The sequence below is a fragment of the Anguilla anguilla genome, chromosome 7, assembly GCF_013347855.1.
Source record: "Anguilla anguilla isolate fAngAng1 chromosome 7, fAngAng1.pri, whole genome shotgun sequence".
In the NCBI taxonomy this organism is placed as follows: Eukaryota; Metazoa; Chordata; class Actinopteri; order Anguilliformes; family Anguillidae; genus Anguilla; species Anguilla anguilla.
The window spans coordinates 31,360,865-31,384,112 of NC_049207.1; the positions used below are offsets into that span (position 1 = coordinate 31,360,865).

Sequence of the window (23,248 nt, forward strand, 5' to 3'; positions counted from 1 at the left end):
TTTTCAAAAACTATTCTTATTTTTGTTCTTAAAAATGTTCCTATGAAAAACCAATATGGGATTCATGACATGTGCAGACCTTTGTTTATGTGCATATCCCAGGTGTATGAGATGACTGTTTGTATATTTTATGCAAAATCTTGTTCATGTGATTAGCATAAGGAAACACCCATGAACGAATACCGATAATACAAAAAATTATGAATGCTGAATTGTTCGTAGAAACGTTCTTAAACATAGTTTATGTTCAAATTTGATTATATGCATGTTTCCTGAATGAGGCCATTATCCTTGTCTAACACACACACAAGCATGCCTGTACACACCCCACACTCACACACATACACACACACACACACAATCTCTGTCTGTAAGACACATACACATGCAAGCATACATGCACACACCAACCCTCACACCCATCAAAAAGCTTGAATGGAAAGTATTACTTGTTTTTCTGCAGCTCTTCAAAATTGGCAGCGTTCCATTCAGAGCCCTGGAAACGACAGGCAGTCTCAACCTAATCTGAATCCAAATCAAAACTGATTTCATTCTGATTTTGAATAAAAACTGAACCCAGTCTAAAATTGAATCAAAACAGCCACAAGGTAAGTTACTTTAATGTATTGTCATTAGGACTGTTTAAAAACAGAACAATAGATACTCAAATGGCCTGAAGGATGAGCTCTCATATTTACAGTGTTTTAATGACATAGATGTATATAACATTATGACCACTTCTGGGGTAAGCCAGTCTGCTGCACTTGCACAAACACACAGCAGAAACTTCACTGCATATACTACCATCTTAAGTGTTGAAACCAGAGAAAGGAACTCTGCCAGAGATGCTGTTCACACATTCGCCCTAATTCACGTCAGAAAGAAGTGTACTTCGAGCTGCCCAGTCTACTCAGAAGTCATTTTAGGTTATTACATTTCATTTCAACTACCTGTGAATTTAAATTTAGTTCATGACTTCAACAGTGGCCATGACGTTCTACAGGTCATTTTCAATTAATTAAGAAAACGTGAATTCATTTTCTGAATCGAACAAATTGTAATAGTGTAATTGACTGCCTGTTGTTAAGATTCTGCCATCATTTACCTGCGTTTCGATGCCAGATTGTGGGGGTCATCCATGCTCAAGAACTGTGCTCTAACAGGATGAGTTCCCCACTTATATAGCCCACTCCGCTGATAATATTATAATCACTTACATAAGCAACAGGAAAAGAATTACAAGACTGAGCTGAACAGGGTTGATCACAAAATGGTGTCGGGCACACCTGGGTCAACTAACCATTTGAAATACCTGATCTAAAGAGACTTTGTCCCCACCAGTTAAATTTGTGCAATTACTGACTGTTTTAAAGGAAACATCCATTTTCTCTGGTATTCAGAACTAAATCCTTATTTTCAAGGTGCAGTTTGGGTTAGTTGAAATGTTTTGTTGAAAATACTCAGGAATCTGTTTTTATATCTAAATAAATTTCAGAAATGTCTAGGACTGCTCTCAAGCCTGATAACCCCCCATCTCAGAGCATGCAGATGTGGGTCTCTCACCAGGTAAAGGTAGTCAAATATTTTGGAGGGTTTGTCCATCTGGGCCATGGTGACCATCATCTCATTGTCAATGTATTCCTTGTAGTCCTTCATGTCCATGCCAAAGCTGTTCTCCAGTGCTAACCGCACCTGTGATCACAAACAGCATCACACTGCATAAAACCCTGAGAGCATTGCACAGCACCCATGAATACCACTCTGAATATCACAGTCTGCCTGATCCATTCAGATTCAAATGTAAAAAAATCAAAAATTACCTAAGCATTCTGTAATTGATACAAGTATTAAAACAGACAAATGAATGGAAGACTAAATGTAAACATGGAAACTGCAACTGCTCAACAAAAGTTCTGTCTCTGCCTTTTCTGACTGTAAGAGCATGGCCACTGAGCCAGTACTTTCATCGAATCCATCTCCGCTTTGAAGGGAATCTCTCAAAGAAGAGATTCCCTTCAACTGTACAGTCTCTGTTCATAGCCATGAAGTCAGATGCCTTTGTATTCGGTGTCTGTTTCACAGGTCAATATAAATGAGAAAAATGTTTTTCTGGGTGGCATGGTGGTGAAGAGAGTAGCACTGTGACATCACAGCCAGAAGGTACCAAGTTCAAAATCCTGGCTGAGGGTCTTTCGGTGTAGAGTCCAAAGACAAGTAGGTTAAGTTCATTAGAGAATCTAAATTGTCTGTGGGGTATAAATGTGCGAGTGAATGGTGGGTGGGCCCTTGGATGAGTTGGTGACCTGTCCAGGGTATATTCTGGCCTTTCACCTAATGTCTGCTGAGATGGGCTCCAGCACCCACCCGCCTCAACACCGTGACCCTGGCCAAGAGCAACGGCCCAGTTCAGGTCCATTTTCTCACTCTGTTGTCATCCTTTTGTCTGCCCTTCTTATGGTACCTGTTTGCAGGTGATGCTCTCTAACTGAACCTGTTTTCTGGTGATGTTTTGTAAATGTACCTGTTTGAAGGTGACGCACTCTGTGTCTGATTGAGGATGAAGGTCTCTAAAACTGTGCCTGTCTGCAGGTGATGTTCTCCTATTGCAATTGTTTGCAGGTGACTGTCTTGTGGAAGAGTATGTACAATTAATTGAGAAACTTGGAGCTGACCTCTGAGCGAACTGCGCCAAAGAGATAGAAAAAAAGATCCAAATCAAAATAAAATTGGGAAAACATTCAGGGAGAATGCATTATCCGAGTGCTGCTGAATATGGTATTTGTATTTGGCACCATCCCTACTGTACAGACGAGGCCAGTATGCAGGTGATGGTCTCTAACTGTAGGGTGAATTCAGCAAATGTGGGACATCAGCAGAAGTGGGACACTTAAGCTTTGCATTACTCTGCTATGTACGAATCAACAGACAATAAAAAAACATTCTTGAATTATTGCTACAACAGTTACTGTCATTAAACAATTGTTTTTATTGGACTGACATCTTTACAGTGGGCGTGGTCAGTAAAAAACATTTTTGATAGTCTCCTACTGAATCTACCAAAAAGTGTCCCACATTTGCTGAATCCACATCACCTGTAAACAGGTAGGGTGGATTCAGCAAATGTGGGACACTTTTTGGTAGATTCAGTAGGAGACTATCAAAACTACTCAAAGTGTGCCTGTTTACAGGTGATGTTCTCAAATGGCGCTTCTCCATTGACCAGCACGGCACAGTACAGGACGGCAAGCATTCATATCCTACCCGTGCCGTGTTGCCTGTTGCGCTTCTCCATTACACAACATACCCATGAAGGTAGGAGGAGTCATGGGAGGAGTAAAGCGTCCTAAATGTGTAATAATTAACTTTTGTATGTATTTCTATACTCTGTACTCTCGTACGTTTTCTTGTATGGGGATGGGACGATATGAAAACAATTTTCACCGTCCACCACGTTTTGGCAATGTTCCAACACTCTCGTCATCACTGTTGCATATATCACAAAAACTATTACACTACTAACTAACGATAACATTACAGTGTGAAATATCCACATTATATAATACCACTAACCTATTTAAAGACACTCAATTTAAAAAATAACATATATAACCTAAATATTTGAGCAGTAATACTTACATTATGTGTTACGTCTTCGCTATCACAGAGAGAATGCATAAGTGAATGCGATGATAAGAAAATATTCGGTTACGCTGACCTATAAAACGCTATTCCAAAAGCAAATTTAGATATGTTATACATTATCAGAAAGCTTATACTCTCACCTACTGAATAAATTAATTGTCAATCAAGCCAGACTGTACTAAAAAGGCGTAAACAACACGTGGTATTGCGCACAGCTCGTTATTTACGAAGGTACCCAGGCATCACAAATGCGCGTATATTTAACAAACGGATTGTCCAAGACAATATATGACCACTCAGTCTCAAAAGGAACATCTCTACGCATAAAACCAATGGTAAGGTTGTATATTTATTCAATATTTAGTCCCAGATATTGACTGTAGAATTCGCTAGTGAAGGTTACTCTCTCTTGCTGTTGTATTTAAAAATGGCGGTTGCTGCCGGTGAACAAACTGAACATGGGATCACGTATTTGTGACAATTTCCATTGACTAATCAACAGTCTGCAGCACGGATAGTACCTTTGGTACCTACCCCAGAGCAGTAACTAAAACCGGCATGGGTACTTGCGGCCCGGTACAGGTCAGGTGGCAGTGGAGAAAGCAAAACAAAGCGGGAGCACGGATTACGGCATGGCACGGCACGGTGGTAGAGAAGCGCCTGTTTGTGTGCCTGTGTGCAGGTGATGTTTTGTAACTGTAGCTGTTTGGAGGTGATGGTCTCTAACTACCTGTTTGAAGCTGCGTATCTCTAACCATGCCGGTCTGTAAGTGATGTTCTCTAACTGTACCTGCTTGCTGGTGATGCTGTCCAGGTCCTCAGTGCTCATGATTTCTCTCAGCTTGACCTTAATCTTCCTCTCCACTGTAACTCTCTCTGAGCTGCAGAGAGATGAAGGAGGGGGAAGAATAGAGTGAAGAAGGGATAACGGAGGGAAAGAAATAATTAAAGAAATAAAAACACGGGGGGATGCAGAGGTAAGGACAGAGAAGGAATAAACACAGCAGGAGGAAAGGATGGATGAAAACAAATGATGGAGAGAGCATGATGGAGAGGGAAACAAAAGGTGAGAGAGAGAGAGCACATGAGCACAAAACAATTTAAACCACAGCCTCCAGCATGTCCCTACCTTACTGAATTAAATGGCAGAAATAATCCACAGTGCTCTACAGCCAATCGCAGGCACGCTCACCTCTGCTCCACATCAACCTGCCTCACAGACTCCAGCCCTGTCATGGCGTCCCACTCGTTTAGGCAGTGCCGGTCTGACTCCACCTGGCTGGCATAGTTCTGGGCCCAGTCCAGACCACAGCTGGGGATAACTGCGCCCTTCACTGCCCGCTCACAGCACCCGTGCAGTGCTTGCAACACAGACCTACAGTAGCAAGGCATGTGAGGGAGCTTTCAGAGTGCAGGTGGCTCATCCACAATCCCATCCAATTCATTTCAATGCAACCTCATTCCTTGAGGGCAGCCTGTTATTTTGCATTACAGTGCATTTGATCTGACATGAACAACTAAGAAACAGATAGTGAGCTCCACATGGCAAGCAGATATGTTCATGCTTACCTGAAATGCAGGAGTAATAACAGCCAACTCTAGTTACATTTTAGAGTGAAGAATAACAAGTATCAGTGTAAGGTAGCACAAGATTATTTAAAGGTGCAGTGTGTAGAATTTAGTGACATCTAGCGGAACAAACTTGGCAGAAATGGAATATAATATTCATAAGTATGTTTTAATTAGTGTATAATCCCATGAAAATAAGAATCGTTGTGTTTTCGTTACCTTAGAATGAGCCCTTTATATCTACATATGGAGCGGGTCCTCTTCCACGGAAGCCGGCTCTAGAGAGGGTCTTTCGCGTTTTTTTTCGCATTTTTAACTTTGGTGAGTGGCGCGAATGCACCGATTGGATAACGAAGTGAAAAAAGAGACTGGCTCGAGAGGCTACTGGTTGAAAGACGAAGAAGAAATAAGAGACTGAGTGGTCATATATTGTCTTGGACAATCAGTTTGTAAAATATACGCGTATTTGTGATGCCTGGGTACCTTCCAAAATAGCCGTGCGTAATACCACATGTGTCGTTTACGGTGTTGTTGCCCTTTTTAGTACAGTCTGGCTTGATTGACAATGAGAGTATAAGCTTTCTAATGATGTATAATATGTCTAATTTTGGTTTTGGAATGACGTTTTATTGGTTAGTGTAATCGAACGTTTTGTTATCATCGCATTCACTTACGCATTCACTCTGTGGTAGCAGTAAAAGACACTGTACCTAACGAAACGTTGTCAACAATTTTTCGTAATTTCTTGGAAAATACTTTATTATTTGATTATTGAGTGCTTCTGGGTATAGCTAAGCCATATGTTTGCTGATAGATCTAGCTGACATCGTTTTCTGGTGTAAGACAGAAGTGGATAGAAATATATAATTTATTTACTGTCTCTATCTATTGAAAACAGATAAGATTTCAGCATTGCTATGTAAGTATTACTGCTCAAAATATTTCGGTTATTTTTGAAATTGAGTGTCTTTAAATAGGTTAGTTGTATTTTATAATAAGGATATTTCACACTGTAATGTGAGTGTTAGTTAGTAGTGTAATAGTTTTTGTGACGTATCATGTCTTTCTATGATTTACCATGCAAAGCAGCTAACATTAGCTAATGTTAGCAATAAAAGGCTACCACAATGCGGAATAATTAACAACCATAATTGCTATCTTACTTGTAAGCTATGACCTATAGTTTTACAGACTAAATAACAAAATAAAATTTATAAATCTATCAAGGAACCTCATCACTTGACACTTGGCTACTCGATGCTGTCGTAGATGATGACATCATTTTTGGAACTTACAGGCCACCATAGCTTCTCCTACGTCGTTGGAAAGGGAGGGGTATTCAGTTGGTTGCAATATGCAACCTCACTGCTAGATGCCACTAAATCCTACATACTGTACCTTTAAGGTAGCACAGGATTATTTAAACTAGGGACTTGGGGGGCAGGGAGGTCAGAAAATGAAAAGGGTAGGGAAGTGCAGACTACCAGGATGGAAGCTTTCAGGGCTTCCTATAATAGTGTGAACACTAATGAAGTCTTGTTAAAAAAAGTTGTAGTAAGAGTGGCTTGGGACAGTGGGGAGTGAGGGAACGGGAGAGTATGCGTAGACGTAAAAATCTAAATATTAGGAGTATAAAAAAAATTTTTAGAACTTGAGGCTGCTATAAATAGGGGAGCTTATGGCATATTTGGGATTACAGAGACATGGCTTGGAGATGAAGATGGGAATAAATATAATATAGAAGGGCACAAACTCATTAGGAAGAATAGATCCAGTAAGAGAGGTGGGGGTGTAGCTCTCTATGTAAAAGAAAATTTTAATGGGCAGAAAATCCCAGAAATTGACCTGTGCCTAGTGAGGATATATGAATAAAGCTCATAGGGGAACATGAAAAGGGCCTTACGGTAGAAGTGTGTTACAGGCCGTCAGCTTCAGACAGTAGTGTGAACTCAACACTCTTTGGAAAAATAAAACAAGCTTGTCAGGATTATGAGACCACTATTATGTGTGACTTCAATTACCCTGCTATTAATTTGGAAATGATGACAGGACAAGGAAAAAGTAAGGAAGAATTTTTAGATGTTATAAATGACCTTTATTGGCACAGTATGTCAATCAGACCACAAGAGGGAAATCAATTCTGGGTCTGGTGCTATGTATTGATCCGGGCAGAATTTGTAGCATAGAGGTAATTGAGCCAATTGGGACTAGCGATCATTCTGCAGTTAGATTTGATGTATTATGGCAAATTAACAAGGTTTCCTGTAGGGGCAAAATTAGAAATTTTAGATGAGCCAATTTCAACAAGATGCAAGAAAATTTAAGTAATATTGATTGGGTGAAACGTATTAACTTTGATCGCACTCACATCAGTAGTCATGAAGTGTTTTGAGAGACTGGTCTCACAGCACATCAAATCCAGCCTCCCTCCCATCTTTGACCCACATCAGTTTGCTTACAGAGCAAATAGGTCCACGGAAGACGCCATCACCATAGCTCTTCACACCGCGCTGAGTCACTTAGAACACCGGGGGAGCTATGTAAGGATGCTCTTCATGGACTTTAGCTCAGCATTCAATACAATCATTCCAGACATACTAGTCAGCAAACTGTCTGACTTAGACCTCCCCCTTCCCACCTGCACCTGGATAAATGACTTCCTCACTAACCGCCCACAAATTGTTAAACTTGGCCCCCACCTCTCCTCCACCCTCACACTCAGCACCGGCTCTCCACAAGGCTGTATGCTGAGTTCATTACTCTATGCTCTATACACCTATGACTGCACTCCAACCCACCCCACCAACACCATCATCAAATTTGCGGATGACAACATTGTATTTGGCTTATCTCAGGAGGAGACGAGTCGGCCTACAGAGATGACGTCCAGAAATTGACAGTGTGGTGTTCAGGAAACAACGTGACACTGAACACCACAAAAACAAAGGAACTCGTCATTGATTTCAGGGAGCACAGAGCAGACCCTGCCCCACTCTAGATCAACGGGGGCTGTGTGGAAAAGGTTCCCACCTTCAAACTTCTGAAAACCCACATTTCTGGGGACCTCTCTTGGTCTGCAAACATCACTGTGGTTGTTAAGAAGGCACAGCAGCAACTACACTTCCTGAGAGTGCTCAGGAAAAACAGGCTGGGAGAAAAGCTGCTGATGGCCTTCTACCGTTCCTCCATCGAGAGTGTACTGGCATATTGTATCTCAGTATGGTACGCTGGCTGCTCAGCAGCAGACAGGAGAGCTCTTCAGAAGGTCATCAACACCGCACAGAAAATCATCGCTGCCCTCTGCCCTCCCTGGAAGACATCTCCAGCTCCATTTCTGCCAGTTATTCTATTCTATAACTGCAAGACTGTGAATGAAAAGTGGGGTAGGTTCAAAATGGCTATTCTTGAGGCGCAAATTAAATTTATTCCAAAGGTAAGGAAAAGTACGTTGAAGAAGCGCTCCCCCAGTAGAAGAACAAAGCAGTACAGCAGAGTTTGAGGGAAAAAAACTAAACTGTATAAGGTATATAAAGATGACACCACTGAGAGTAATAAGGGCCGAATATTGTAACATACGTGCTAAGGTTAAAAAAGAACTACGGGAAGCCAAGAGGCTCTTTTAAAGGCAAATTGTCGTAAATGCAAAAAGTAATCCTAAACATTTCTTTCAATACTGTAGTAGGAAAAGGAAAGTCAAAAAGGATATCAGGTGCAGCAAAACTGAAGAAGGAGCATTGCTTTCTAAGAATAAAGATATTGCTGATGCCTTAAATAGTTATTTTGTTGAGAGTTTTACTAGAGAAGAGGTTACTAATAGACTGGAAGGCATATTCAGTACTCAGAAAGTCTTATCAGATATTGAAATAGAGGATAAAGACGTACTGCATGAATTACTTTAACTGAAGACAAACAAGGCAGCAGGTCGTGATGGCATATACCCAAGAGTACTCAAAGAGTTAGCTGAGATCATTTTTAAACCATTGGCAGGTATTTTTAGACAGTCCTTAGAAACTGGAGAAATACCAGAGGACTGGAAGCATGGTAATATAATACCAATATGTAAGAAAGGGGACCGTACTGATCCAGGAAACTACAGGCCTGTAAGTTTAACTTGCATAATATGTAAAATACTGGAATCTTTAGTTGGAAGTATTTCTTGAAAATAGCAACATCCTAAGGGATAGCTGGATAAAGGTTTTCGTAAGGGATGGTCATGTCTGACAAACCTTCTAGTATTCTTCGAAGATGCTACCAAGTGTTTTGATAATAAGAAGGTGTATGATATTATTTACTTTGATTTCCAAAAGGCATTTGGTATAAGGTACCACATGAGAGACTTGTTAGTAAAATGAAGACAGTAGGAATTAGAGGATGTATTTCAGAGTGGTTTCGGAACTGGCTACAGGGTAGATCACAAAGAGTAGTAGTAGGAGGAATATTATCTGAGCAGGGAGCTGTTAGAAGTGGAGTCCCACAGGGATTGGTGCTGGGACCACTGCTCTTCCTCATTTTATCAATGACTTCGACAAGGACATTGATAGTACATTCGTCAAATTTGCAGATGATAAAAAACTGGGAGGCCCAGCTAATAGTTTGGAAGCTACTAAAGTAATCCAAGGAGATTTAAATAAAATCCAGAAGTGGGCGAAAACCTGGCAGATTAAATTTAATATAGCCAAATGTAAAGTTCTGCATTTGGGAAATAAAAACATTAGGCAGGATTACTTTATGGGAGGAAGAAAATTGGAATGTGCTCAGTTTGAAAAAGACTTGGGAGTAATGGTTGATCAAAGCCTTTCTGGTTCTAGGCACTGTGCTGTAGCAATAAAAAAAAGGCCAACAGAATGCTGGGATATATAGGGAAAAGTATTGAGTATAAATCCAAGGAAGTTATACTTATCTCATACAATACATTTGTTAGACCACACTTAGAGTATTGTGTGAGGACCATACTACAAGAAAGATATAGAGGCTCTAGAAAAGTTCAAAGAAGTGCAACCAAATTGACTTAGTATGAAAGATAAAAGCTATGAGAAAAGACTTACGATGCTTAACCTCTTCAAGCTTAGTAAAAGGAGATTCAGGGGTGATTTGATTGAGGCTTTTAAATTCATAAAGGGGGTCAAGTGAACTACAAGAGATTCTTCAGGTAGAGTTCTGAGAACAAGGGGACATTAATGGAAATTAACAAAAGGTAGATTCCATACAGACATTAGGAAGAATTTTTTCACACAGAGAGTAGTCAATGTGTGGAATAGCCTGTCCGGTCACGTAGTAGAGGCAGAAACTCTGGGGATTTTCAAGACTAGGCTTGATTATGATACAGTGTTAGATACTATCTAGTCTGTAGGAAATAATAGCACTAATTTAGTTAGGAAAACGGCGAACATTGTTGGGCTGAATGGCCTGTTCTCGTCATTACGTTATGTTATGTTAGTCAAATGATTAGGAAAGTGGGCTAGCAACTGAAGTTGCAGGTTTGATTTCCAAATGGAGCACTGATGCTTTACCCTTGAGCTAAATGTACTTAATTACTTCAGTAATTATCCGACTGTACCAATGGATCGTATGGGGGGAAACCCAACAGATAGAGTCTGCTAATTACCTAAATGTGAATATGAATGTAATATCAAAAAGAACGTATAATAAATCACAAGAAACTAGGTAGATATACAATTTAGTTTGGCAGAATTTGACCTTTCTCCCCCCAATTAGTGTGAACTTTCTGCAACAGTAAGTGCAGATTTTTTTCCAGACTCAAAATAATTACATAATCTACAAGCTAGCCAACTTGAAAAGTGAGTAACCATTACCAATTCAATGTTTCTGTTAATACTGTCTGGTAAATCCTGCTTGGATTAATTTAAATTCTGAACATTAATTAAACATGTCTCTAAAATCACGTTTAAGCCTAACTGCCAGTTATTTAAAGAGGGCTATTTTGCAGTCGTGCACTGCCAAGAGGACATGTTTAGGAGAGTCACTGTAAAAGACTTCCGAAATCTATCTATCTGTTGTGAGACAAGAGTGTAAATGACAACATTCATACCCTTAACAAGCTTAGTGTGGCTGGTTGAAGATAAACAGTGAGCTCTGCCAGGTCTGTGTGCACAGAATATGACATTGCGAATATTTACTCCACAGCTGAGACTCACCACATTGTCTGAATGGACTCAGGCTTGAAAATCCTAGTCTCTTCTGCTGAGGTCACACTGAACCCACTGGAGGGGGGGGGGGGGGGGGACAGGACAGAGAGGGGAGAGAGAGGGGGTAGAATGAGATAATTCATCTTTGTTAATGTTTATATGTGTAAAAATGTACAAATGTATTTCCTGCATTTTGAAATTGAGTTTTCTGAGAAAGGGAGGGAAGAAAGCTCTCCACAGTTCGGGGCCGAGACCGGGAGCTAACACCGAGAGCGCAGTTATGATTTTAGTTTTGTTTTTTTATTGAGCACTGAAAAAGAAAGTAAAACGGCGCGACCACTGTCCCATGCACCGTGCCCGTGGCTGACCCGCCTTCCCAGCCAGGTCCAGCTCCTCCAGCATCCCAGCTGAGGATTACTTCCTTCTTGACCTTCGAAACGAAACTCATATTTGCGCTCTTGGTGTTAGCTCCCGGTCTCGGCCCTGAACTGTGGTGAGCAGCACACCTTTAAGCACCTGGACTGATTAGCTAATGCAGCCCAGACGCGTGTGCTCTCTCCACCAGCCGGTGCAGCCGAGACCAATCCGCCTCTCAGGCGGAACGACTGCCACAATAGCAAACGCAGGAAATAAACTCATCTGAGAGGTTTATCATTCAGTGCAATAGGAAGAGCGGTCTCTGTTTCTGAGCAAATGTTGCACTCAAAACTGGTGCGATAGTTAAAGTGATTGGAAAGTGGCTGAATATAGTTTAAAAAACCATAAATTATCACAGAGGGATGTTTCCACTACACATCCACCAAATATCTATTCAAAGTAATGGCAATAACGGTAATAACACCACTTTCAAATCGGGCATAAAATCCATATTGAAAAAACCTAAGGATTGTATGGGCGTGGTCGGGAGCGAACTTCTACCCCACCTCCCCAGTGAACTCCTCCCAAATGATCACACCCAGAAGTAACCAAACATGTGGCTAAACAATCAAAAATCAGATATCCCCAATGCTCAACAGCACCAATTGCAATTTGTAAAACATACACAGAAAATTGCACAATTCTGTCGCATTCAGTTGTATAAATTCCACCTTTTAACCCAGATTCTGTGATTCAGTTTGCATTTTCTGAAAAACGGGAAATATGAGCCCATACTGTAAATTATACAGTATATAATCTAATAACCCACAGTAACCTACCCCACAAAGGAAAACAATTAGCAATAGTCTACACCCATCTTCTCCATGTTAGAGAATTGTTCCAGTACATACTATGGGAAATGTTCTGAACTATTCACATGCAGATGCCTCCTTCTTGTGGAAGTAGTATGTAGTATTTAGCCTATTTTAGTACATAGCAAGGTTATGAAAGACACTTGATTACGTGGTTTCATTGTTGCTAAGTTTATTAAAACATGCTTTGTGATGAGACCATTAAACATTTTAATTTTTAAGATTGCTCTTAATGACTCAACTTTTCTTTCTTTGTTTGCCTGGAGAGATGTATGGCTGTAAGCAATATGATTAATAAGTTGATTGTTAAATTTAACAAAATAATTTTCTGTTATTTAATGCGTATTAATCTAGATAAATAAGATGATGTTGTTCTTACAATCTTCCGAACACAGTTAGTAAATGTAGCTATACTAGAAAAATAAATAAACACTGCAAGTTTGTAAGAAACTTTATTTCTGTTATTTCTGTGCAGTTTTACAAGAAATGCCAGTAAAGTACCTGAACCTAATTTTACAAGCCTGGAACTTTATTGGGGTTGTTTTCCAAGGGGTGTACAGTGTTCTGTTATTAGGATGGCAGGTATACCATCCAGCCAAGTTACGCTTTGGGGGCATGCCCCATGCTTATACAGCACCGAGAGTTTGGCACTTTTCAGGGTTCCCCACAGAAATAACCACAACAACCACAGACTCTCAGCCCTAAAACACATTTCTGTACATTCTGACCCCATTTCAACAGACAGATTCATAAGCAACTTCACACGTCCACACAATAAAGCCTCAAACTAAGGGAATTTAGCATTTTCTCCTTCTTCTTCCTGCCATAAATGTGCCTAACCCACAAAGAATATGTCTCCCCATTAGTCATTTTACGTACATCAACAATAAAACATCAGATACAAACACAAAATGGACACATACACAAGTGCACACGTTTAAACAGTACAACTTTGCAGCTCTGACGTCTACTTCCTTTATAGCTACTCGAGTAGTACCTTTGCCTTTTTGGAACTGTTTACAGGACTGATAGACCTTGGTTCAATCCTCCCCTTCGACTGACGCAAATCTCTAACTTATTACACTGGCTAAAAATACAACATTTAAACTATTGCTTTTGCGTCTGTGAAATCTTTCAGGGACAGTTCCACTTTCTGCATTTTCACCATGTTTAACGTTAGCTACCTTGCTAAGGACAGGACAAACCGACTGTATAGCAGTACAGACGGCTGTCAAATTCAACTCTACAATCAGCGTTGCACTTTGGTCCAGTAGATACAGTTGAGGCCAAAAGTTTACAAACACCTAGGCTAAAGATATTCAAACTCAGTTTTTCACAACCTTGCACATTTCATGTTACCAAACATTTCTTTTGGCAAGTCCATTAGGGCATCTACTTTGTTCACATCACTGAAGGTACCATGAGCATTTGTACAAACAATTATATGCAAATATAAAAATCTGGGGACCACACAAACAGTGCATCATTCAGGAAGGAGGCACAAATTAACTCCCAGGGCTGAACAAACTCAACCAAACTCAAGACAACAACAAAGGAACTAGTGAAGGAGTTGGAGGCAAGAGGTACCAAAGTATCTACATCCACCACTAAGAGAATCCTACATCGCCATAGCCTGAAAGGTTGTTGAGACCGGAATAAAAAAAGCCAGAATAAAGTTTGCAGGAGATCACCAGGACAAAGACCTAGCCTTTTGGAGGAGTGTTCGCTGGTCAGATGAAACAAAAATTGAACTGTTTGGCCATAATGTTCAGCGCTATTTATGGAGGATAATGGGTGAGGCTTTTAATCCGAAGAACACCATCCCAAATGTGAAACATGGGGGTGGCAACATCATGTTGTGAGGGTGTTTTGCTGGAAAAGGGACTGGTGAACTTCAGAAAATAGTTTGCATCATGAGGAAGGAAGATTATCTTGAAATACTGAAGCAACACCTCAAGACATCAGCTAGAATGTTAAAACATGATCGCAACTGGGTCTTCCAGCAGGACAATGATCCTAAGTATACCTCCAAAGTTGTAACAAAATGGCTTAAAGACAACAAAGTGAAAGTATTGGAGTGGCCATCAAACCAAACCTGACTGAGTTACACCAGTTCTGTCAGGAGGAATGTGCAAAAATTCCGGCAAAATATTATGAAAAGCTTGTGGAAGGCTATCCAAAGCATTTTATTCAAGTTAAGAAATTAAAAGGCAATGCCACCAAATACTAACACTAAAGTATATGTAAACTTTTGACCCACTGAAAATCTGATATAGTACATAAAAGCTGAAATAAATGTCTCCTAGCTATTATTCTGAAATGACCTCTTATGTAAATAAAGTAGATACCCTAATTGACTTAACACAGGAAATGGTATGGTAAAATTGAGTTTGGATGTCTTTAGCCTAGGTGTATGTAAACTTTTGGTCTCAACTGTATTTTGCGGTCACACTCTGAAATTCCTGAAGTCTTTCCCTTGCTAGTTGGACCATTTCTCTGCTTCAATCTTTCTCTCCGATGCACTATCATGGCAGCCCACACTGTTAGCATTCTTTCATCTCTGTTCTAGCAGCACAGCGGTCTGGAGCCTCCACAGGGAAACCTGTCCTCCTCAGCTCCTTTGTTGGTGCTGTTGTACATAAGCAGTACAAAGTCCCAATGAATCTGGACTGCGTTTCCCAATTTCGATGTACCTTAACGTTCTACAAAGGCTTCTAAGGTATACCTTTCAAAAGGAGCTCGCTTCTCTGCGAGTGTTTCCCAGGCTATACCTTAGCCTAAGGGACAGTTTCAAAGGTACGTCATAAGTTGTCCTTCACTGTCATGCTGAAAAGTGTATCAATCGATGCCACGCAAATCGATTGTCTCACTTGTAAAGGCTTATGCATGACATTTTAATATAATAAGTGTTGTTATAAGCATTTTACATCAATCTAATATTGCAGAAGAGGAAGCTAAGCTACTAAAGATCATCTGCTAATCTCTTTAAGAGTCAAGACGAGACCTTGTGATAGTTTCAATAAATACATATAGGCTACAAAAGATAAAATAAAGAGCATCATTCGGGACATATAAGCCATAGTCTGGGACTTCTTGGAAGCCCAGGAAAAAGGATATAGGCTACATATGGGTGAATTATTTTGTTCTTATTGAAACAAAGGTCTAATGTTCATTTGTTTTTGTCACACAATATATAGGCAACTGCAGCAGCATATCCACTGATTCCCGCGGACTTTTCTCTGCAGTGAAAAAATGATCGTAGATGAAAGGCAAAAGCGCGTCTGTGGAAATTGATCATGATTAATTCTATACCGGGTATGCCTTATGAATAGGCCTACCTAGGTTAAAGTGATATGTTCATCCACCTTGATTTGCTGTTGGATAGTCTTAGGTTTAACCAAGAATATCATTATCGGGTTGTTTACTGAAAATCGTAAAACAACATGGTAAGAAAGAAATGTTCTGTGATGTTGATATTTACCCAGTGCTATTTTGTTTTATATAGGAGGTGTGAGCTAAAGGAAAGAGATGTAGATCATTTGGCTAAATTATTGTCCTGTTTGTTCATTAAAGCCATATCCTCAGTTAGCTCCACTACGTAAAAATAATATAAGCTTATTTTTTTCACTAATTGGATTAGTATTATGGATAGGTCCTGTACTTTACTACCATCATGATGGGAATAGACAAGTGAAACGACAACATTCTCATGATGTGCTATGCACAGAAACGTTCTTTGGATAATTAATTTTCATAAAGTTAATATTAAACTATCTATGTCATTTGTGCATACAGATGTAGGCTACTAGATGCGCACTGTAGTACAACTGTCGATTTGAAAAGCAAAATGTTGGCCTAATAAGGCTAAAAGTGTGACACGATGAGCGGAGCGCATCGCTAAGGGACAGCTACGAGTGCCTCCGGCCACCGTTCTAAAGGTATACCTTTCAGAAGTATACCTTAGCTAAGGAGGCGCTGGGAAACAGCTCGACAACTAAAGGAAGACCTTAAGGTAGACCTTACGAGGCACGTAGCTCTAAGGAGGCTCCGGGAAACGCAGCCCTGGATCTTTGTGAGATGTGTCTGGAAACTGATCCCCTTCTCCTCCAATGCTTTTTTGATGGCTTGCGTTTCTGCACCACAGTATTTGCATCATCATGATCAAATGAAAGAATGCTCTGTGAGCTCGCTGGATTTGTAGGTCGGTGTCTGCCAGTAGGGAGAGTTTGCATTTCAGTTTGTCAACAAACTCCAGAACGAAACTGTCTTCCTCTGCATCCTCGGGCACATTATAAATACGCATGATAGATCTCCTGGACTTCCCTTCAAAATTCTTTAATGCTTCTCGCATGCCTGTCTGTTGCTCCAAAGACATAAGTACATTTTTCATTGCCATGTTCCATGTTTCAGTCTCACCAATTCGAGCCTCAGCATTGTTGAGTCTAGTGCCATGCGCTTGGATTTTTAAAATTATTTCCCAATTGAATTCTTTGAGATCTGCCATCCTTTCTGTCTTGAGTTCTTCTCTGAATGTGTTGAAGTTGTTTTTCAATTCTTTTTTGAGGTCGCGGAATTGTACATTCTCAGCTAATGTTCTCACTTCTCACTCATTACCAAGTGTTATGATGCTATTTTATACTTTACTCTGAATTTGGAAAGGTTAGTTCTGCAAACTATCAGGAGCTAGATTCTCACACAGCCATCTAATTTGCCTCCCAGGCAGAAGTCTCCACAGACTTGTTTCTAAGCTCTTGGGATGAAGAGCAGCCTAATCTCCTATGTCGCACCACCTGTGGGTACGAAAAAAATGGGAAGACACGAGAGCCGAGCAAATGTGCTATACGAATATTCATAGAAGGGAGAGAGACCATCTCACAGCCTGCAAAGCACTTAGATAAAGGCTGACAACCCCCAAGCCCCATCCCCAAGAATTTAAAGCATTTCCCTCAGGGCTAAGATTCCAGAGCCCCGTAACCAAGAGCAACAGAGTAAAAGTATTTTACTCCCAGAGGCAGTAAACTCCTTTAAAAACCTTTTAAACAGTGCAGTAAACCTGCAGTCTATCAGTTCTCAGGTGTATCAGGTGTGTTTTGCACACTTGCAGACCTGTACATGCACACCGATGTGTATTCCTTTAAAACACTTGAGCTCCACACAGGATCCACACAATGCAAGAACAGTGCTGATAGTTTATTTTTAGTATTTTGTAAATAGAAGGAAACCCCTCATTTCTAATCTCTCTCTAAATGGTATATATATATATATATATATGTATTCATAAAGCTGTCACATTATTAATGAATTATTAAATCAGGCATGTAACTAAAGATCCCTTTTGGAATCTCCCTCCACTGACTGCTCCAAACCCCCAAGATTAGTTTACTCTCTGGCATAAGCATGTGCCGAATGAACACACACTTTTAGATAAACTTCTTATATAGTAAATAAACAGCTCAGTCCATCTACACTCAAACCAAAAACACTACTTCAACATATCAATGTTTTACTAAATGGATGATACTGCCAACATCCAGGTCTGGGTCTAATAATTGATTTTAGGTGTGTTTGGAAAATAATCATTTGTGGAAATAATTTACTTTGTTACGGCAGCTGGTCAAAGCTATGAGTCAGACTGTAAACACACATTCAACAACCTCCAGTGGAGCTGTGTCTCTGAGTCCATCTCTCATTTCCACACTCTCGTTGTTCCTGCTCCTCCATCTCACCTCATCTTTCAATCCCTCATTCGTCCCCTTCTTTCTATCTCTTACCCATCTCCATCCAGATATACTTGGGTGTCACTCCAAATGGGAACCACTAGGCCAATGGTGCACTGATCACTGAGAGAAAGAGATAGAGTGACGAAGGGGTGAAAAGAGGGGAAAAGAAAGGGAGAGAGAAAAAGAGGGAGATTAAGGGGGAAAATGGAAAAAGAGACAGTCATTTAACTCTGTTAACAGTATCAATTAGTTGTAAAATTATATAAAATGACTTAAACTACTGTGAAAAACCACAAAGCCAAAGGCACCTTACTGCAACCATTACTGTGTTCAGATTGGCTGAAACTCTCCCTGTCTGTTAAGTGTACAAGTGTCTGTAATTGACCACCCTGGGGAGGGGGGGGGTGTGTGGGTATGTATCGACCATCTCAAATGCTAACATATTTATTTCATATTTATTCGAGAGGACTTGCCATTACTTATTAAAATGCAAATCCTGTAAAAATACACATGATACAGTGCCTTCTGAAAGTATTCAGACCCCTTCACCTTTTCCACATTTTGTTACCTTACAGCCTTATTATGAAATGATTAAATTAATTTTCATTCTCATCAATCAACACACAATACCCCATAATCACAAAGCAAAAACTGGTTTTTAGAAATTTTTGCAAATTTATTAAAAACGAAAAACTTAATTATCACATTTACATAAGTATTCAGGGCTGCGATGTTTCAATGTACCTTAACATTCTACAAAGGTTTCTAAGGTATACCTTTCAAAAGGAGCTCGCTTCTCTGCGAGTGTTTCCCAGGCTATACCTTAGCAGTTGCCTAAGGGACAGTTTCAAAGGTACGTCGTAAGTTGGAGCTGTCCTTCACTGTCATGCTGACAAGCGTGTCAATCGATGCTACGCGAATCGATTGTCTCACTTGGAAAGGCTTATGAATGAATGACGTTTTAATATAACAAGTGTTGTCATAATCATTTTACACCAATCTAATATTGCAGAAGAGGAAGCTAAGGTACTAAAGATCATCTGCTAATCTCTTTAAGAGTCAAGACGAGACCTTGTGATAGTTTCAATAAATACAAAGGCTACAAAAGATAAAATAAAGAGCGTCAATCGGGACATATGAGCCATAGTCTGGGACTTCTTGGAAGCCCAGGAAAAAGGATATAGGCTACATATGGGTGAACTATTTTGTTCTTATTGAAACAAAGGTCTAATGTTCATTTGTTTTTGTCACACAATATATAGGCAACTGTAGCAGCATATCCACTGATTCCCGCTGCCTTTTCTCTACAGTGCAAAAATGATCGTAGATGAAAGGCAAAGCGCGTCTGTGGAAATTGATCATGATGAATTCTTACCGGGTATGCTAGGCCTATCTGTTAAAGTGATGTTCTGATGTTCATCCACCTTGATTTGCTGTTGGATAGTCTTAAGTTTAACCAAGAATATCAGTATTGCGTTGTTTACTGAAAATCGTAAAACAACATGGTAAGAAAGAAATGTTCTGTGATGTTGATATTTACCCAGTGCTATTTTGTTTTATATAGGAGGTGTGAGCTAAAGGAAAGGGATGTAGATCATTTGGCTAAATGATTGTCCTGTTTGTTCGTTATGAGCCAACGTACCTGTATGTGTGTTTATGGCTAGGTCAATCAATGTGCTCTAGTTCCGTCTAGTTTGGTCATGCAAGTAGACTCACTCAATGTCGGCTTTGCTCACACAGGTTTTATATTCTTAATAAACCGGCGGTTTGTTTCAAGTCAGTTTGATCATTGACTCACAAACAAACAAACAAATTTCTACAGGGTATGCAGTCAGAAAAGCCATATCCTCAGTTAACTCCACTACGTAAAAGGCTATAAGCTTATTTTTTTCACCATTTTGATTAGTATTATGGATAGGCCCTGTACTTTATTACCATCATGATGGGAATAGACAGGTGAAACGACAACATTCTCATGATGTGCTATGCACAGCGACGTTCTTTGGATAATTAATATTCATAAAGTTAATATTAAACTATCTATGTCATCTGTGCATACAGATGTAGGCTACTAGATGTGCACTGTAGTACAACTGTCGATTTGAAAAAATGTTGGCCTAATAAGGCTAAAACTTTGATAGGATGAGCGGAGCACATCGCTAAGGGACAGCTATGAGTGCCTCAGACCACCCTTCTAAAGGTATACCTTTCAGAAAGTATACCTTAGCGAAAGAAGCTCTGGGAAATAGCTCGACAACTAAAGGAAGACCTTAAGGTAGACCTTACGACGCATGTAGCGCTAAGGAGGCTCTGGGAAACTGCCTTTGGCAGCGATTACAGCCTTGAGTCTTAGTGGGTATGACGCTGCAAGCTTGGCACACCTATATTTGGAGTATTTCTCCCATTCTCCTCTGCAGAGCCTCTCAAGCTCTGTCGGATTGGATTGGGGAGCGTTGCTGCAGAGCTATTTTCAGGTCGGTCCAGAGATGTTCGATCGGGTTCAAGTCCGGGCTCTGGCTGGGCCACTCAAGGACATTCACAGATTTGTCCCAAAGCCACTCTTGCATTGTCTTGGCTGTGTGCTTAGGGTCATTGTCCTGTTGGAAGGTGAACCTTTGCCCGAGTCCTAGGTCCTGAGCACTCTGGTAGACGTTTTCATCAAGGATATCGCTGTTCTTTGCTCCTTTCACCTTTCCCTCGATCCTGACTAGTCTCCCAGTTTCTGCTGCTGAAAAACATCCCAACAGCATGATGCTGCCACCACCATGCTTCACTGTAGGGATGGTATTGGCCAGGTGATGAGTGATGCCTAGTTTCTTCCCGACATGACGCTTGGCATTCTGGCCAAAGAGTTCAATCTTGGTTTCATCACACCTGAGAATCTTGTTTCTCATGGTCTGAGAGTCCTTTAGGTGCCTTTTGGCAAACTGCAAGTGGGCTTTTTACAGAGAAGTGGCTTCCATCTGGCCACTCTACCATAAAGGCCTGATTGGTGGAGTGCTGCAGAGATGGCTGTCCTTCTATATGGTTCTCCCATCTCCACAGAGGAACTCTGGAGCTCTGTCAGAGTGGCTATTGGGTTCTTAGTCACCTCCCTGACCAAGGCCCTTCCCTCCCGATCGCTCTGTGTGGCCAGGCAGCCAGATCTAGGAAGAGTCCTGGTGGTTCCAAACTTCTTCCATTTAAGAATGATGGAGGCCACTGTGTTCTTTGGGACCTTCAATGCTGCAGAAATGTACCCTTCCCCAGATATGTACCCTGACACAATCCTGTCTCAGACGTCTACGGACAATTCCTTTAACTTGATGGCTTGGTTCTTGCTCTGACATGCACTGTCAACTGTGAGACCTTATATAGACAGGTGTGTGCCTTTCCAAATCATGTCCAATCAATTTAATTCACCACAGGTGGACTCCGATCAAGTTGTAGAAACATCTCAAGTATGATCATTGGAAACAGGGTGCACCTGAGCTCAATTTTGAGTGTCATAGCAAAGGGTCTGAATACTTATGTAAATGTGATATTTAAGTTTTTTATTTTGAATAAATTTGCAAAAAAATGTAAAAACCTGTTTTCACTTTATCATTATAGGGTATTGTGTGTAGATTGATGAGAATAAAAATGAATTTAATCAATTTTAGAATAACACTGTAATGCAACAAAATGTGGAAAAAATGTAGGGGTCTGAATACTTTCCAAAGGCACTGTAAACGAACGAGATGAAAAAATCAACATCATGTATATACATTTCATTTCATAATATTAATATGGCCCCTCTAACAATATCAACTCTTAGACTTGGAACATGAACATTCCTTAAGTACAACTGCATGAACATCACTTCAGTTTCCAACATAGCTTTCCTAATGGCCATTTGTCTTCCTGTGACTTGTATTGCAAATGAGAATATGTATGGATTGCTAAAAATGCTGATAGGGACCACCGTTTCTCATTTTAACCTTAACCCCTTTGCGCAGATGCAAAATCTGGACAATGCTCACCCATATATGGGGTGTTCTATTTATAACTCCAGAGCGTCACAGTGACTTGGAAAATGGTTCAACTGGAGCAACAGTGGTACAATTTACAATACTAACTTAGATTAGATGACATTAATAATTTCGGTAGAAATAAAATGCAACAAAATGCAATTACTTTGGCGATAATGCAAAAATGAAGTTGTTCGTTTTGAAATTAAATACTGAGAGATCACATTCAGATGGGTGACAAATTAAAGGAAAAACCAACATAAAGTAGTGAGCTGCTGGGCCACCATGAGCCACCAGAGAACAGCTTCAATGCGCCTTGGCATACTTCAGATTCTACAAGTCTCTAGAACTCTACTGGGATGGAACACCATTCTTCCAAAATGTTTTTTTTTTTTGTTTTAGGTAATTATTTTTGCTCGGAACCTGTGAGGGGGAAGGGTGAAGGTGTTTCTTCATTTGTTTTCGTGTTGGTGTGGGTGCACTCTCTCTCTCTCTCCATGCAGCAAGTAATGGTGTAAACCCGAAACTGCCGCATCTCACTCCCAGGGGTGTCACAGCGTGTGACACTGTGCATTTCAGAATTTCCCTGAATTTCGGCAGTTTCACAATGCGAGTGTAAAGAATGCAGTTGCACACACCTGTCTTTGCTGGGAAAGTCCACACCCAACAAAATGCTCTCATATTTATTGCACAGAGTCGAAATGATCAGGAGGTACCTGACCCTGACCAGGCTTACTGACTCCAAACGCACGGCCTAAGAGAGAGAGGGGGGGAGTGAACAGAGAGAAAGAATGAGAAATCATTCATGTATCTGAACATTTTCAAATGTATTTCCTGCTAATAAAGCACTGTGAATTAGAATTGAGTGATGGAGATGGAGGGATGGGGAGAATGAATTGGGTTGGATGGCAAAACATTGACCATGAAGCAGAATAAAAAGAGAGACAGGACAA

The 23,248-nt window shown here is 40.4% G+C and overlaps 1 protein-coding gene across 6 annotated transcripts in view; it reads right to left on the reverse strand.

Moving 5' to 3' along the window:
- Nucleotides 1–23,248, reverse strand: part of si:ch211-203d1.3 (protein phosphatase Slingshot homolog 3) — a 56,010-nt gene that overhangs the window by 6,285 nt on the left and 26,477 nt on the right. For 5 of the 6 annotated variants that reach the window (XM_035425183.1, XM_035425184.1, XM_035425186.1 and 2 more), the window contains 7 exons: nucleotides 22,934–23,049; nucleotides 18,358–18,426; nucleotides 11,367–11,432; nucleotides 4,835–5,017; nucleotides 4,433–4,523; nucleotides 1,564–1,692; nucleotides 450–496 (listed from right to left, as the gene is read on the reverse strand). In XM_035425183.1, the coding sequence (XP_035281074.1) occupies nucleotides 450–496; nucleotides 1,564–1,692; nucleotides 4,433–4,523; nucleotides 4,835–5,017; nucleotides 11,367–11,432; nucleotides 18,358–18,426; nucleotides 22,934–23,049 (701 nt within the window). The remainder of the gene's footprint in view (nucleotides 1–449; nucleotides 497–1,563; nucleotides 1,693–4,432; nucleotides 4,524–4,834; nucleotides 5,018–11,366; nucleotides 11,433–18,357; nucleotides 18,427–22,933; nucleotides 23,050–23,248) is intronic. The other variant, XM_035425187.1, reaches the window with a different exon arrangement.